This window comes from Eleutherodactylus coqui, chromosome 9 (assembly GCF_035609145.1).
Source record: "Eleutherodactylus coqui strain aEleCoq1 chromosome 9, aEleCoq1.hap1, whole genome shotgun sequence".
NCBI lineage: Eukaryota > Metazoa > Chordata > Amphibia > Anura > Eleutherodactylidae > Eleutherodactylus > Eleutherodactylus coqui.
In genome coordinates this window covers 91,471,545-91,489,586 of record NC_089845.1, presented here as the reverse complement: position 1 = coordinate 91,489,586, position 18,042 = coordinate 91,471,545, and the positions used below count along the sequence as shown (strand labels likewise).

The 18,042-nt window shown below is 43.8% G+C and overlaps 1 protein-coding gene across 1 annotated transcript in view; it reads right to left on the bottom strand.

Annotated features, from left to right (window-relative positions):
• Nucleotides 1-18,042, bottom strand: part of SPIDR (scaffold protein involved in DNA repair) — a 331,433-nt gene that overhangs the window by 307,530 nt on the left and 5,861 nt on the right. The window contains exon 2 of the mRNA XM_066578067.1: nucleotides 2,553-2,708. Within this exon, the coding sequence (XP_066434164.1) occupies nucleotides 2,553-2,708 (156 nt within the window). The remainder of the gene's footprint in view (nucleotides 1-2,552; nucleotides 2,709-18,042) is intronic.

Sequence of the window (18,042 nt, the reverse complement as noted above, 5' to 3'; positions counted from 1 at the left end):
CGAGATCAGGAGAGATCCCGCACTATCCGACAGCAGAAGCCAGCTGTAACTGATAGCCAGCTTCCTGCTGCAATAGCTGGGGGGCATCAGGACAGCGACCACTGCTGCTAACCCCTTACACGCCACAATCTATGTAGATCGCGGCATGTAAAGGGCTCACAGAGGGAGGGTGCTCCTTCTGTGATGTTATCGGATCCACGCAATGTAATTGTGGAGGGCCAACAGCTTGCCATGGCAACAGGACGCCAGGCATCCTGCTTTGCCATTGCCTATGATCGCTATTACTAGCGATAAGGCATTGCAGGACATAGTGATCATAGTTGTTATAGTACAAGTCCCCCTACAGGGACATAAAAAGTGTAAAAAAAAAAAAAAAAAAAGATAAAAATGGTGTATAAAAAAAGAAAAAGTAAATCCCCTTCCTTTTGCGTGTTTTTTTCCCCTATTAGTATTAAAAAAATACACATATTTGGTATCGTCGTATCTGTAACGAGTCAAACAAATTGAACACTTTTTATCCTGCATGGCCAAAAGAGCATAAAAAAAAAAAACACAATAAAAGTAATCGAAAAAGCTGTATGTACCCCAAAATGGCACCCATAAAAACTACAACTCTTCACGCAAAATACAAGCTCTTACAGATCTCCATCCATGGAAAAAAAAAAAAAAAAAGTTATAGGACTTTGAATACAGCGATTTAGAAAAGAATATAGTTTCCAAAAAAAAAGGTTTTTTATTGCTGAAAAGTTGAAAAAAAACCTTAAAAAAAAAAAAACTTTTGGTATCGTTTTAATTGTATCAACCCATAGAAAGGATATGTTGTCATTTATGCTGCATGATTAACGCTGTAAAAAAACACAATGGCAGAATTGTCTTTTCTCTCCCTGCCATTATTAAAAATTTACTAAAAATTTACTAAAATTTTACAACATAGTGTATGTACCCAAAAATGGCACCAATAAAAACTACAGTTCACCACACAAAAAAACAAGCCCTCATACAAATGTGTTGACGGAAAAATAAAAAATAAAAATTATGGATTTGAAAAGTGGAGATGAAAATCCCCCAAAAATTGTTGTGTCCTCATGGCCAAAATAGGCTCTGTCCTTAAAGGGGTTGTCTCGCAGCAAACATCAAAATTTTACCTTACCCCATTCCCCCTGTCACCCCCCTGGCATAAAATAGCAATTTAAAAAAGGTTTTTAAACCGCTTGCTACTCACCGATCCGACGAAATATGGAGTTATAAAAATCTTCTCCCTAAGATGGCCGCCGGTCCTTTCCCAGGGATGCACTGCGGTTTTCTCCCATGGTGCACCACGGGTCTTCTCCCATGGTGCACCATGGGCTCTGTGTGTTCCATTGCCGATTCCAGCATCCTGGTTGGCTGGAATCGACACACGTGACGGGGCGGAGCTACGATGACGACGCGGTGACCAGCTCTCCGGCACGAGTGGCCCCATTCACCAGCCAGAAGCACGGACTGCGCAAGCGCATCTAAAAACGCCAGAAGACATCAGAATTTGACGGATCCATGGCGACGGGGACGCTAGCAACGGAGCAGGTAAGTGAATAACTTCTGTATGGCTCATATTTAATGCACGATGTACATTACAAAGTGCATTAATATGGCCATACAGAAGTGCTGAACCCCACTTGCTGCTGCGAGACAACCCCTTTAAGGCTGGGTTCACACAGGGCGGATTCCCTTCGGAAATCTCGCGGTTTGGCCGCAGCAAAAACCGCGAGATTTCCGCCGGGAGAACCGCCGCGGTTTAAGCCGCGGCAGCCTTGAAGCGGCCCGGCCGCTTGCTTTTCCGTTGCGGCCGGCACTCCCATAGAGGAGAGCGCGGCCGCGACGAAAATAAACAAAAAAGGAAAGGTAAATAGACATGCTGCATCTTCTGAAACCGCATCTTCTGAAATCTCATCCACATGGCTGGCTAATCCCGAGATTAGCGGCCGCGGGCGGATTTGCCGCGGCCAAATGCCGCCCTGTGTGAACTCAGCCTAAGTGGTTAAAGGGGTTTTCCAGGGAAATACTATTGATGACCTATCCTTAGGACCCCGACCAATCAGCTGAGCGGGCACAAGCTGTCACTGTGGCAACACCTAAGAGGTCAGAGTGGAAGTCTGCGCGCAGACCTCCTTCTAGTGGCCGGCGCTAGTAGCCGTGGGTATGGCTCTCATTGAAATCAATAGGTGCCGTGCCTGCAGTTACAAGCGCCGGTCACTACACAGAGACTTCTAGTGTGAATGCTAACATCACATAAACAATGGTAAAATAAAAATGTTCTATAATAGATGTAAATACTGGAGACATCTAGGCGATATCCTTTTCTACCTGCAGCTGCCATTCTAGGACTAAGGGTCTCACTGTCTGTAGACGGCAATCTCAGGGTTCTATATTCTGCTCACTTATTTCTTGCGCGATGCAAGCAAGTCACAATTATGCTAAAGAAAAACATCCATGTGGAAATCTATAGACAAACCTTGGCACAGACATTGCATTAGACATAAAGACCACATAGAAACAAATATGGAACCTCTTACCCTTTCGGCCTGACAGCCATCAAATCCTTCAGCACATCGCGTCCATGCTTTACTGAGGGACTGGGGCATCAAGTTAGACTTTTTTGAAGACTTTTTGCCACCATGATCTAACGCATCGAGAAAAATTGCTTGTATCTTATCTGGTATTCGTTTCCTCTGCAAGAGAAATATTAGTTTAGTTTAGCTGCACAGATTATTCACAGTGCATTCAAGAAAATAAATGCTGATAATAGGCACTTTAAGACAGCAAATACCAGCAAAAATACAAATGATTGGTAATGTCTAAGGCCCAATGTCCACGGGTGGACCCACGTGGGAGATCCACAAATCAAGCCGCCAACAGGGATGCATTAAAGTCCACAGAACAGTAAAAAGCATGCGGGTGTCATTTTTTTCCGGCACGTGGATCGCACGCGCAGGAAGAAATCGCAGCACACTCCATTTTCCTGCATGGGATGGCTTCCATTGAAGTCAATGGAAGCGGTCCAATTAGCGGCACACCCGCAGCTGTTACTGTGGATGTGCTGCAGATTCGCGGGAAAGCAGGAGATTTAGAAACAAAAAGACATGCATGGCGCATCCAAGATGCATCCACTGTGCTGAAGAATGAAGATGCAGCCGGCAAGGAGGAGACCCGCGCTGGATCTGGAGAGGTAAGAAACATCTTTTAATGTCCAGGGCTGCAGGCATGCAGGATTCTGCTGCGCGATTCAGCAGTGCGTGCAAGTAGACATGAGGTCTTATGCAAGATGCTAATCCACCAGAGATCAGGAGCCAACAGATCATCTCTTTCAAAAGGGACAGTAACTTTTCAGACAACTTTTGCCCATCTAACATCCTACGCATGTCTCATCAATCATGTAATATACATGCATTAAAAACTGCTTTCACCACTGTAAATCAAGTTAGAAGTGCGGCCCCTCTGCAATCCACTACCTATTAGGCATTCAGCTTCTCTGGCAACTAGGATTGTTGGACGTTTTCTTTACAATGGTGGAGGGGTGATCTTCACAGGATCAGCTCCCTGTACTCACAGGCTGACAGATCTGCAGAAACTGGGTAAAAAAACTCCACATTCTTTGTCTCTACTGCTGTTACAGCAGGTATGTGTCAGTTTGTGCAAATTACTTTGGATTTACTAATTAGTTAGCCAGAATGTTTTTGAATGCCCGTCTCCTACAACTGTCAAGGAACAGTAGAGGGACAGGCATTCAGACACAATCTCCTTGCTGATTGGACCAGAGACAGATCAATGCAGCATGTGAAGTCAGGAAAAAGAAGTACAGGACAGTGAACTACTGGCAGAGTACTAGGTTTGCAACACTTCCCCTGTCTGAAAGTGATTTGCAAACAGCATGGCAGCAGAAAAATAGTAAAGACCAACTGAAAATCGGAACTTAAACATGAAACAGGATGTAAACAGCAGTAAATGAGAGGTAAGGAGAACTAGTTATATTTTAGAAAACTTAGGTATGCTTTAAATTTAAGGCTCATTCCCCTATGTGTGGCAATTACTTGAGTATCGTTTTTTTTTCTCCAGTGATTCAGCAATCTATATTTTATAATCATTCAGCCATTGTTCCAATAGAAATTAGTTCTCCATGCACCGACTTCCCGGTGAGCCTGTGATAGACTTGGATTGTACACAGCAGCCAATCAGAGGCGGCAGGAGTAGCAGGGGAAGGAAAGAGCAACAACCGAAACCAATGATTGGACAGGGGGTTATGTCTCTGACTATCTCAGACCCTCTGTAGGCACTGTAGATAAACCGCAGTTATAGCTTACAGCTCTGTCCTAATGGAGGTAAGCAGAAAAGCAGGCAAGGAGCAAGATTTGAGGAAAATAATCTTACCCTATAAGTAATGACATACATATTTTTGAGCTCCTGACTTCACAGTCACTTTAAGGATTTTATTACCGGTCACTCTGATTTCATGTCTATTATATATGGTCCAGTAGAACACGTGTCAGAAAAGGTCTTCCGACACACAACAGCAGTGAAATGTGCATGATATATGCCCAAAGCCTGCCCTTTAGGCCACATACATCACCATATTTTTACTTTTTTTTTACTATACTAAAAAGAATTGTTGACTATGACCTTTGAATACTGAAAAAAAATCATAAATAAAATACAGGGTTGCCCACTCAATGGAGACCCAGAAAAATTGGCTACAACTCCAAGACTAATAAACACATTTTAATGAAATTTGGTCATAACGTACCTTACCCAATGCGAATTAGGAAGCCTCATAACCTGTGCCGGAAGTGCCATCCATCTGCAGTCATTCACGCCTGAACCCAACACTTCATACTGCTTAACCTCCTAGTAAGCAAGTCCAGCGTCACAAAATAATTTCTTGCGTGAAGCTCCTTTTCAATTCCTAGATAGTTTGTGACTAGAGATGAGCGAGCACCCAAATGCTCGGGTCCGCGTTATTCGAGTCGAGCTTTTCGGAAAATTCGAGAGCTCTACTCGAGTAACGAACCCCATTGACTACAATGGGAGACTCGAGCATTTTTATATGTGGGACGCCGGGTGCCGAGCTTGCTTTTTTTCTTTCTTGGTTCTTCCCCCCCCCCCCTTTCCACACGTATTTAGTCCCCACAGGGGGACTTTACTTGCGATTTTTTTATCATTTGTACTAGCAACTCTCGATAGTGCCTATGGGTGGTGGCCCTGGGAGTCTTCAGTAGACTCTGGGCTGCCATGCTAGCCCATTGGCACCTTTGATTGTGGGGGTGTACAAATGGAGAGTGGTAGGGGTCCACCCTCCCGCTGTTTTGACATACGGTCACCGTGGCCTTTAAACAGTTAACTGCTGTGATCAGAGCTAACTAATAGAGGCAGTTATCGGCAGCAGGCAGCTATCAGAAACAGCTAATAGCCGAAAGGGTGTGGACCACTCCAGACACACTGCAGGACGTTTATTTTGTTAGGTGGTCCTGAAGTGGTTAAAATGTGTTCATTAGTCTTGGAGTTATAGCTTGGAGTTATTTTTCCGGGCCTTCAAACAGTGGGACACCTTGTATGTAATAAAAGTACTAATGCCACGAGTTAATGGTTAACAGATACAGCAGCATGGAATACAGCTGTATGTAAATGGGCCATACAATAAGCTTATACATGGGGAGCTTTATATATAGAATAGCAGGGAAAGCTGATATGATTTCTAATAAAATCTAAAAATATATGTATGCATGGGTCAACATCAGTATTGCGTTAGTATTACTAAAGCTAGCAAATACTTTCCTTTAACATGTATATTTATAAGAGAAACAATATGTTGCAGATATGATAATTTTTTTTTATTAGCCATTAAAGATAACAGCACAAGTTTCAAGACCCCTTATGTCTCTTCATCATGTATGGCAAAAAGCTTTTTTTTTTAAAGTTATATTCTGGTATCATGTATGAAGAGACTAAAGTAGCCTTGAAAGCTTGCACTGTTAACATCATTTCTTTTTGTTAGCCATTGAAAGGTCTCATAGCTAGAAGATTATTTTGTTCTACTGGCTCACACGGTAGACTAGTCCTTTCCTTTGGTAAATCCACAATGTGTGACCTACCTATGCATGCACTCTATGCATAAATATAAAAAAATTGAAATACTAGAAATTCAGTACATGTTAGATCACAGGAATTACTGGCTGCACTGAAATGAAATCTGCCAACATAAATCTTCTATGGTCAGCTTCAGGAAAGAGGTGAACCACATGGGCTCCACACGGAGCAGGAACAGTAACCAGCGTCCCAAAATGGTTTAGAGCTGAAGACGTTCGTTAAATTCATGAGGACGGCAGCCTTCACGTCGGATTACAAAACCCAAGAGGAAATTAAAACACTCAAAATATAATTTACATTTGTATTCATTTTGTTCCTGGATCTCCTTTCCTTCTAGTAGCAAGAATTCCAGAATTCACCATTCATCATCTTCACAAAAAGCATCCTCTGCAAAATAATCAAGCAGGTGGCACATTGGAAGTTAACTACTTCACAGCTACTCGCTGTAAGTTTAAGCTTGGTCCTCCTGTGAAGTTAGAGTCCGGCACTGCAGCCATTCTGCGTGGCATCCTACCTAAAAGCTCGCACATGAACAAGTGGTAATCGATTGCCCCGCTTTTCAGACAGTCATTAAGTCAACAGCCAGTTACCATTATTTATATGCGAGCCACATGACTGAGCTTTTAGCCACACGTTCGGCCAAGCATGCATGCGTTCTGAATGGGAAGAGGGGAATAAGTCGCAGCCAGACACCGTTGGCGGTAGCTCATCTCCCTTCGAACAAAATGATTAGGCAAGTTGAAATCCAATAAATCCAACTGCCCGATTCTTACCCCGAATTGTAGTTGGGAGGCCACCATACACATCAGATGACTGATCGGTTCCACGATAATCAGTGGCTTCAGCCAATAGACATCTAAGGTAGATGAAAAACTTCAAAAGGCTCAAGAAATCGAATATATAAGTGCTAACGAATCAACAATTTACTTAGCTTGGTTCGGAGGGGTGATAGAAGAGGGACACAAAGGCAAGTCCTCGTCCACCCAGCATGTCAAGTGTCAGATCCATGTTGGATGTTTCTGACATGGATCTGATATGGTAATATGTAGCAGAAATCTGCAGCTGAGCGTCGGAATTCTGGCAATGATTTTCTACATTGTGGATTCCAAAACCTGTGTGCAAAGATTTCCATAGCATTCAACAGCGTACTAAAATGGAATCCACTGTGCATTTGAGCACAAAATCCATGGCAATTTGTGCTATGTGAACAGGACTTATGTCGTCAAAAGCTACACAATGGTTCAACTTCTAAAAAATGCTGCCGAATATTGGGCCCCTGACGTCTCATGTTGCAAAATCCTACAGAGGGTCTCCGCCACGGGATGGCAGGAGCCAGCAGACTGATCTCCGCGGTGAGCTCATCTGACAGATAGGCTGACCGCACAAAATTGCCGGCCGCGAGCGGGCTTGTGGACAGGGGGGCTGCGCTTTCCATAGCAATGCTATGAAAAACGTGCACTGCGTTGCCTGCAGCCGGATTATCGCCACGGGGAACGCCGTAAAAATTCACCTGTGGACAGGAGCCCTTATACTTCCCTTTACAGACATGACCGGTAATACATTGCAGCAATAAAGGCTCCTAAAAGCTACCTATTTTCCTAAGGATTGTTCACCATTTCAAACTCTTGGCATCATGGCGCCTAGGACGTGAGCGCTGATGCTAGAAGAATGGGTAGTGATGCCACAGCGGCTAGATAACATCTGCCACAAACACCGGGACCACGGCGAGGCTGCAGCGCTGGATCATGGCTGTAAAAGACAGGTAAGTAGTGCTTAGTTTATTTTAGTACAGTGGGTCCTGCAGGGGGGGATGTTGTCCAGTAACCGGACAACCATATTAAGTATGTTCTTAATAATCAAGCACAGTAAGGTATTATGCCCACAGAACCCAGTCCACGGAACTTGTATGGAGTATATGGTGCCATAAAGCAATGCTTCTAGGGGAGCAAAGCTCCATAAATATGGCTTCCCATGAAGCATGCACTATTCTTTCCTGTCAAACTCATGTAGAATCCAACAAAAATAATATACCCCTCTGTGCCATCTTATGGGGTTGAATACATATAAAGCTACAGTATACTCTTCATGCCCTAGAAGAGTCCATACACCGCTTCAATCAAAGCCAAGCTGTTATATGGCCGGTGCATGAGGCCTTATGGTATACTCACTCGTCACGGTCACAAGAGGACCATAATATGTGAATATATTTTGGTACGCACATTGGTTTGGTTGCACAATGTGAGCCTCAACAGTGACCACCACACAATGCCTGAAGCAAAGCCAAAATAAACCATGTAGAGAGACATCGCCACACTTAGAGCAGGAGGCCAATATAAACTACCATTGTACATTACACTATATGTTTGCAAGAAGACACATAGCTGTTGGCGTCCGTCCTAATACCTTACAGGGGTTGCCTGGAGGATTATTATTGAGGAGCTATTCTCAGGATAGGTCATCAATAGTTAATAGGCGGAGGTGAATTACTCGGGATTCTTGCCAATCAGCTGTGCCCCAGACCCACCATCATTGTCCAGCGAACAGCTGATTAAAACCCTTTTAATTTGATAGATGTGCACAAATTCCACTAATACCATAACAAGTTGCTATGTACAAAAATACAAAAACATGTGAAGGTATACCTGAACTTTTAAATGACTTCTCAGAATAGGCTGCCATATATGTATATGTAAGGAGTAACACCATTTCTGACCATTACATGACTCGTATCCTACATTTTTCATCAGTTTTGCCTGCTGTATCTGTAATTTCCAGCTTTCTCTGAACTAGTGAGTTGAGGATAGCTGCTAGGAAGTCTCCATGACAACACATCAAAAAAAATGAGATATTTCTCCCCAACTCTCTGAAGCACACATAGAAATATGAACCGCATATAGAACAGTGTACAGCAGTACTGAGCAGTGTAGATGCGATTCCAGTAGGTGCAACATAGTAAACACTATTTAGTTGCAGCTAAATCTGTACGGGTCTCTCACTCTGCAACAGCTTCCTCCTTCTCCCCTCTCCAGAATTCTAGAGCAGCATGAGACTATATCTCCTTTACTTTCTGTTATCAGTCTTGGTGTCTCTAATTCTAGAAACAGAGTTCACTTGACATTGGCCATCGAACAGCAAATTAGAAAGGAGCCCCCTGGTGGACAGTACCGTAGAGTGATTTTCAGTAAAAAAATCATTTAAAGTAAAAGTGATTTTTCACTTTGGCTATCATATTAACACAAGCTTCCCAAAGTGTGGTGGCCATTTAATTCAACGTCCAAATTCACTTATACTTTAACTACAAGTCCAAAAATTCACAGGACAAAATAGAGGTCATATATCTTCAGAGAAATATTTAAAGGGAAGGTTCACCCATGCAACTATTGTTTTAGGTTAATTTATTGCTGCAATGCAACTTTTCAAGCAGTCCTAATTAAATGTGTTTTCTGGGACCTATTGATATTCTATTCTTAGGACAGGCTGTCATACTAGATTGGGGGAGATCCAACTCCTGGCAGCCCTGCCAATCCGTTAAATGAAGGGGCCGTGGTACTCGGGTGAGCACTACAGTCTCCTCATTGTTTCCCAGGCCACGCTGTGCCTGGTGGTGCAGCTTCCTTTAAGAGCCTCCAATCGTTTTGCGCCTAGAGCTCCTACGCAGATCTAAGTTTCTACGGTGACAAACTGCAAACACGCTGTTTGATCCTATGATCATACTCCCATCCATTTCCTAACTCACATTTTGGTAGATTAGCAAGAAGTCTACGACAGAACGATGGTAATACGACTGTAGAATCAGACTACATCTTCTGTTAGTAGTCTGTTACCATGGAAACATATAGGTCAGCGTAGGATCCGTGGACAGAAAATGGAAAAATATTTTCAATACAGATTTTTTTTTTCTTTTAAATGCACTGGCGCAAAAATAAAATTGGTTAAGAAAGTCGGTCTTCACTTGAACATTATTATTAGGCTGTTTTGTCTCTCCTGGACCATCTGCATACCTACAGAATGTGACAATAGTCAGACATTCCCTCGCATACAAGAACATACGCATTGCGCTTCTAAAAACAGTTTTCCCTTACTAACAAGCAGCAAGACCCCAGAGTAATCGGTCTGCATGGGTAAACTAACACATGCTCACCGGTTAACATCAGTCATGTAATATGTATGATCGGAGCCAAAGTTACTCATGTGGATTGTGTTGGATTACCTCCAACGAGGGTGTACAGATGTTAGGCCGACTCATTTACCAATATGAAATTAAAGCGTGTTCATCCTAAACTAGAATATCTGATAACTAAACTAAGAACATGGAAAACCTAAGAAAAACAGGGATTTGGGATAAAAAAAATACAGTCAGAGTGAGAGGAAGCAAATGAAAAGCTCCAGAGATGGAACCAAAAAAGTGAATGTTGTAGTGTAGGTTTTTGTGTCCTCTAATGGAAAACCAGGCTGGTCCAATGGACAGAAGCCCACAAAGAACTATGGGGCATGCATACAAAAAACGTGGTCACATCCACAGGTCTGAATACCGGATTAATGTCCCCATAATATTGATTCATGCAGAAGCCATATAATATGTGCCATATCACGTGTTGATATTTAGTCCCATCCGTAGCACTAAGGGCTCCTTCCCACGGACGGACTTCCGCCGCGTTGCCCGCAGCTATTAGGTTCTATTGAACCTAATAGCACAATGCTTACGGTGCGGAATTCTGCACCGTAAAATCTCCCGTCCTCACGCGCAACATGCTCTCTTTGCCGCGGGTGTACGCGCGGACGGCTTCCATTGCAATCAATGGAAGCCGTCCGTCACGGTATCTTCCGCTGTAGCACAGCGGAAGATAGCGTGAAACCTCTTCCCCGCCTACCGCAGCCGCGTCATATGACGCGGCCGGCGCATCATGCGCTCTATTGCGCATGCGCGCCGAAGCGTCATGCGGGACGTAGGACGCCGGATCCGGAGGTAAGTATTGGGGTCTCTGGGGGGGGGGGGGCGCCGTGACGGGCTCCACTGTGGATTTCCACGGCGGAGCCCGTCACGGCCATGTGAAGCCGGCCTTATTCTCTTGTGCAGGGCCAAAATACGATTGTGGGAAGTATGCAGTGCCTTGCAAGAGTATTAACACCGCCACCACCCCTCTTGCTTTTCCTTTTTGGCTGCAATTTTAAAAGATTTTAATTTAGCTTTTATATAATGGAGCCGACAATATTCCAAATAGCTACAGAGGAATGAAAAAGAAACCTTGTTTAAAAAACAAAAACTTAAGAAGCTGTGAGTGCAGACACCTTCACCCTCTTCGCCATGGAGCCGCTAAATAAGGTCCAACAAATTCCTCCAGAATTGACAGAATTAGCTGAATATGGTCCGCCTGCGTGCGGAGTGTCACATGATGTCAGTATAAGTACACGTCTTCTAAAAGGCCCTCGTGTCTGCACCAGCAGTAAGTAAACCACATGAATCGCTCTCTAAACCTGTTGGAGACAAAGTTACAGAGCCGTTGTGTTATATACAAGTAGCGCAAATTTTGAGCATCCCATGAAGAACCATTAAATCCATTATAACATGATGGAAAGAATATGGCACAACGTTAAGTCTGACACCAAGACTCACAGACTGCGCAAGGATAACTCTGAAGGAGCGCCAACGGTCCGCAGCGGAGATGGAAGCATCTGTCCATAGGACCACTATAGGCTGTACACTCCGCGGAGTGGGGATTAATGAAAGCGTGGCCAGAAAGAAAGCCATCGCTCAAAGCGACCCTTATTTACTTGGATAAAATTCTGTCCTGGGACTGGAAGAGGAAGGGGTGCATATTGCCTGCAGTAGCTCTTCTCTGCATTCCCTCCAATTCCAGGACCTCTTTTCAGCCACCCAAGAAGGCCGACAGTCTTCAGACTAGCTAATCCCCACAGTACATTGGTAGTGTTAGACCACCAATGCACTATATCTGCTGTCTGATTGGCCATAGCTGCTCATGTGATCAGCATTGGCCAACCAGAGCACAGTGAACAGTGTGCATTAGGTACCGTAGTTAGACAATTACTGCAGCCCTCTCGGACAGCCAAAACTGGCATCAGGAACCGGAGTACATGGGGCAGCAGAGAAGCACAACTGCAGCCAATACCCCCCACCCCTATCCCTCTTTTTGTATTGGAAAATAAATTTGCCCTGAAAGTGGAGGGTTGCTTTAAGGGGGTCGCCTAGGGTTATAAAAACATGGCTGCTGTATTCCAAACACAGCACCACCCTTGTGCATGGGGTTGTGTGTGGTATTACAGTTCAGCTCCACTGAAGAACAATGACCTGCAAAATCAACAAAAGAATCGCTTAGGCAGAAAGACAGTTTAGCAATGGCCCAGACCTGAATCCCATTGAAGATCAGTGGGCTGACCTGAAGAGGGCGCTACACACATCAGATGCCCTCGCAGTCTGGCAGATTTGGAGCACTTTTGCAAGTAAGAGTGGTCAAAGATTGCCAAATCAAGATGTGCCCCGCTGATAGACACCTACCCAAAAAAACTGAAAGCTGGGATAAAGTCAAAGGGTGCATCAACAAAGTGTTAGTTTTAGGCCTCATGTCTACGGAGAAATAATATTTATCAGATCTGCGTGAAATCCGCATATCCGCAGTCCATAGGAAAGCGCTGACCAACCGCAGTTAATTAAATAGCTGCGGGTGGTATTTAAAGCGATTTGTGGATTCCACATTCTGGAAAAAAAAAAATGCAGCAAGTTCCATTTTAACGCGGATCCCGCACAGATGGGCTCCATTGTCCTCGATCTCAATGGATCTCCCACATGCAAAAAAAAAAAGAAGACAATTTAAAGTGCATCCGCTGTGGAAGTCTGCAGCAGAAATCTGCGCGGGTCATATTTTTCCTGTGGACATGTTGGGGTGTGTATATTTACGCAACTACATTATTTTAGCTTTGTTATTTCTATTTTTCCACCCTAAATTATTTCAGGTTTTTTTTCAAAGGAATTGTACAGATAACAGGTCACTCTCAGGGCTTATTTAGACGACCGTATATCGGCTGCTTTTTAACGCCGAGCCGATATACGGTGCCCTTGTCTGCGGGGGGAGAAGACTGGAAGAGCCAGGAGCAGGAACTGAGCTTCCACCCCCTCTCCGCCCCTTGCCACTATCTGCAATAGGAGGGGGCGGGGCAGCGCAGAGCTAAGTACTGGAGCTTAGCTCAGCCCCCTCCTGGCAAGGAGCGGGGAAGGGACAGGAGCTCAGTTCCTGCTCCCGACTCTTCCATCAACTCCCCCCCCTGCAGACAAGGACACCGTATATCGGCTCGGCGTGAAAACGCAGCGGATATACGGTTGTCTGAATAAGCCCTGAAGGTGGAAATAATTCTGAAAGGATTCTTAGATTTTTTTTTAACGTGACGGCATTGTAACAGGGGTGTGCAGACTTTATGTATCCCCATGGTCCAAGCCAGGCGTGAGACAACACTGGGCAATGTGCCCCATGCACAACACTCCCAGCATGGAGCCGTGTATCCCCATGGTCCAAGCCAGGCGTGAGACAACACTGGGCAATGTGCCCCATGCACAACACTCCCAGCATGGAGCCGTGTATCCCCATGGTCCAAGCCAGGCCGGGTGTGAGACAACACTGGGCAATGTGCCCCATGCACAACACTCCCAGCATGGAGCGGTGTATCCCCATGGTCCAAGCCAGGCCGGGCTCACCTAGCTGTAAGCGGGGGGCCTGCAGCAGATTCCAGCCATGAGCCCGGCCGTGATCCTGCGTATCGCGGTGAAATCGTACTGTGCCTGACCTCACCTTTGTCTTTTTTTTGTTTATATTTCCCACACTTTTCGCTTAGCGATGACACAGAGTATGTAATGCAGGGTTTTTTGTTTTTTTTACATAGACCGGTGTTGTGAATTAAAAAAAATAAATCACAGTATATCCTATTTTGGTCCATATTCTCAGACCAGCATCACCCCACTAAAGTCTATGGGTGTATAAAAAAATACAGCACACATGCATTGTATCCACGTTCACTGGGGAAGGGGGGGGGGGGGGGGACGTTGTTCTTGTTTTTTTAACAGGCCCCACGTTTTGTGGGTTGTGACAAAGCAGACGTCACTCAGACCTTCTTACGTGCATGAAAAACGGACGACACGTGGAGGCAGCAATGACGTATGGAAAAACAACAACACACATAGTGCGCTAAAGCAAACGTAACACACACACAGGGAACCAGACCAGAATGTCACACACCCGTGTCAATGAGCCCTAAAACGGATGCCCCGCCCTGGGAGAGTCCAGCACTATTAGATCTCAGCCAATCAGCTGTCTGTAGGGGCCGCAGCATTTTGGCGAGCGCCGCATGCCCTCCATTGTTTACCAGGGGCAGTGCCATACTTCTAGCAGCAGTGCTGCCTGGCATCGTAGCTTACCACATCCTCACAGCATTCGCGGAAAACCACAAAGGACGCGGCCGGTTTGGTACTTAATCATGCGATTTTGTGTTTTGTTTTTATTCTTTTGATCTCAATATTTCAAAAGCCATAACTTTTATTTTTCTGCCAACATATTTGGTTCTTTTTACCCTTTTTGACGGAACCGTTCTAGGAAACACATCACATGGAGAGATAATAGGGAGCAGGAACGGCTCCATGTTTTGGGGGGTTTTGTTTCCATTTCACCCCCGGGCAGCGTGAATGGGCTAATAACAGCCGGGCTCACGCGAACGGGTTGGACTCCACATGGGGATTTACGCAGCAGCAGATCTGCAGTCATTCGCAAAAAAGTAACTTAAAAAGTAAAGTGATTGCAGAAGCCTGCAGGTGCGAGCGTTTGTCCGTGCAGATATACACGGCGCACAGCATATCGGTCGCACGGAAGAAAGCTCTCCCCTCTGGCTTTTGTATTTTCCTTTGAAGTTGCAGGTGTTTCGGCTGCTGATACGTGATGTTACTTGTGCATGGGCAACAGAATACTAGTATCCACGGACGCGCTAAGACAAAGCATGCTGCGACTTTTCTTCTGCATGCAGAAGACGCAATTCGTATCCAAAAAGCGAAGATGCACGCCTTCCAACGGCCGCACTTTACCACAGACAGCGGTTGCGGCATCCGCAATCCATATCCGCCCGTGTAACCGCAATCCATATCCGCCCGTGTAAGTGCGGACAAAGTTTATTTTGTGGGTTGTTCACATTATTTAGAAACTAAAAATGATATCGCTTTATTTTTCCGGTTCTGCGTCCTTTCCATCATAACCCGATTTGTAACTATTTTTGATCATTTTCTTATGTCTCTATAGTCACTGATAGGGGTCAATCAATATTAATCAATAACCTAACATAAGAAAGATAAGGAAACAGTGTAATAAATGTGACATTAGTTATTTGGTTATATAATGTTATGTATTATATGTAAAACATTCCGGAAGTTGCTAGTAGAATTTGGATATAGAATCATATGTAAAAAGGTATATTCAAGCGTTTATTTGAATATTGATTTTAAAATACTAAATGTATGATTAATTAGATGTTATTCAGTTATCTTACTGAATACCAACTCTGTGCTGACTCCCGAGTAGGTGGCCGAACCAGTTTTGTCTATGTGAAAACTAGAAACAATGTGCCCTCTTTTGATGTGCAAATTGTTGATGGATCTTCTGATTAAGTAGGTACTCAGACAGCCAGGAGACAACCTTTATTATCACATGTAATTGTTTTATGTATAGTTCAAACAGCTTTGTTGATACCTTTTGTTTAAAAGGCTTTTGATTTACAGCCCTATTGTAATCTGTTGGAATGAGGGTTTGGTCAGCAAAAGTAGAATGAAACTAGGTATTGGAAACGCCTTCTTTACAACTTGCATATAAACTAGCAATGTACAACAATAAACAGAATTCATTCTGATTTACTAAGTCTGTGTATAGTGGGTCATTATGGTTCTCAACTATGAGTACTCTATATAATATTTCCTCTTAATTTGGATACAGGCAACATTCGCATTTCGGTCTGCGTTCCAGACCCCCCACAGTTTATTTGGCGCCCGACAAGTGGGGCAGAAGCTAACTCCTTACCTGCAGCCGATACCTGACTACACTACCTGCCGACCAGCCGGACGAGAGGCCACGGGACCCCAGATCTACAAAACACCGGTATACGGTAAGCTCTTGACTTGCCACTCAAGCTCTGGGCTCTCCTGACTTCATTCAGTCCTCGTGTCGACAGGGGGTGAGTTGCTGTATGTTATATAGGACGCTTCTGCCTGTTATTTACGGTGTTCTTAGTGACCGTGCTAGACGGAAGAACCCTTGTGTGTATATTGCCATGTTGCCTGTAGTATTGTTGAAATCTGTACGTTGATAGTCTGTGTCGTGTTAGCCATAATTTGCTTTTACTGAGTCTGTTATAATATCACCAGAAGTTCCCTTAGAAGAGAGGTCTGGTCTCCCCTAAACCCCCCCCCTTAAGGAGTCCGTAAAATTATTCCAGGACCAGGGGTCCTTAGTGTACTGTGTGAAATAGAAGCCTGTGTGACCTATAGAAGCCTGTGTGACCTATAGAAGCCTGTGTGACCTATAGAAGCCTGTGTGACCTATAGAAGCCTGTGTGACCTATAGAAACCTGTGTGACAAATAGAAACCTGTGTGACAAATAAGGTTCTGTGTGCCATAAGCTGTGTGAGAAAGGGAAGGGGGAGACGATTGCAGACAAGTGTATAAAATATAGAAAGATAGGACTTAGAAAAACGGGAACCTTTAACTATGAGTTCTGGTAACAGTACGGGAAAAAGCATATGAAAGATATCAGAGACGCCGGTTTAGATAAAGGAACAGACAATATGGGAAACGTACAGGGCAAGTAGTATGCCTATATGGAAATCAGCTAGAGAAATAGTAAAAGACAAAGAAGGCACGTTAGCTGTGGGAAGAAGAATGTAGTAAGGTGTTTAGAATTTTGGGAGTCTTAGACCAGCACGTTTGGGGAAAAGATTCAGATATAGTCAAAAGGTTGTATAAAAATATGTTAGACAGATGGATTAAGGCAAGTATAGATACGGCAGTAAGGGGTTATCAGAGAAAGGGAATCCTCTTATAGTTTGTGTCCCTCTGGGACATAAAGTAAGTTCATGCAAAATCTGTGGACAATTATGTGACAAATAACCACTATTGTTTGTCTTGTAAGTCTTGTTGTTATGTAAACTAATCTTTGTTGTACGTCTTAGTGTTCTTGTAATGTCTAATTTCTAAGTGTAAGAAAGTTATACCCCACTCACATCTGTGGGGGTTCAAAAGAACAATGCACGGTAATAATAGTTGCTATCTGGAGTGGTGAATATTAGTATGTGGGTAGAAATGGGCATAAGTTGTATTGTGTTTGTCATTGGGTAGCCTATTCTGAGCGAATCGTGTAAAAACCGCGGTACTAAGAGTTTTTCTTATCTATACATAATTCGCTCATTATTGGAAGTCTGGTGTACAGTAAATACAATCCCAATTTCTACTTCACATATTATCAGTCCGTATAGGAATGAATAAAACCCCCCTTACTGAGTGTGAATTTGCAGTTTTTGTAAGGTGGGGGCAAGTGTATTACATTCTGGGTTAATCTTAAATAGACAGCCCAGGAAGATAGTCACAGGCAGTGGAACCAGTTATACAGCTTTGCTATCTGTCTGGACAAGTTTCTGTGTTCTATAGAAGATAAGATAAATTTCAAAGGGTGGGGAGTACTGGGCTTTAGAAGACCTACTTGTCTTTGCAAAGAAATCTGAATTAAGAATTGGTTATATTTGGCTGCACAAGAAAAAGCCCCTATGTTGTATTATATTAAATATATATATATATATACTTTGTTCAATATGGGAAGTTCTATGTACAGTAAATACAATCCCAGTTTCTACTTCACATGAGATACTTGTGTTATATGGTGTATACTGTC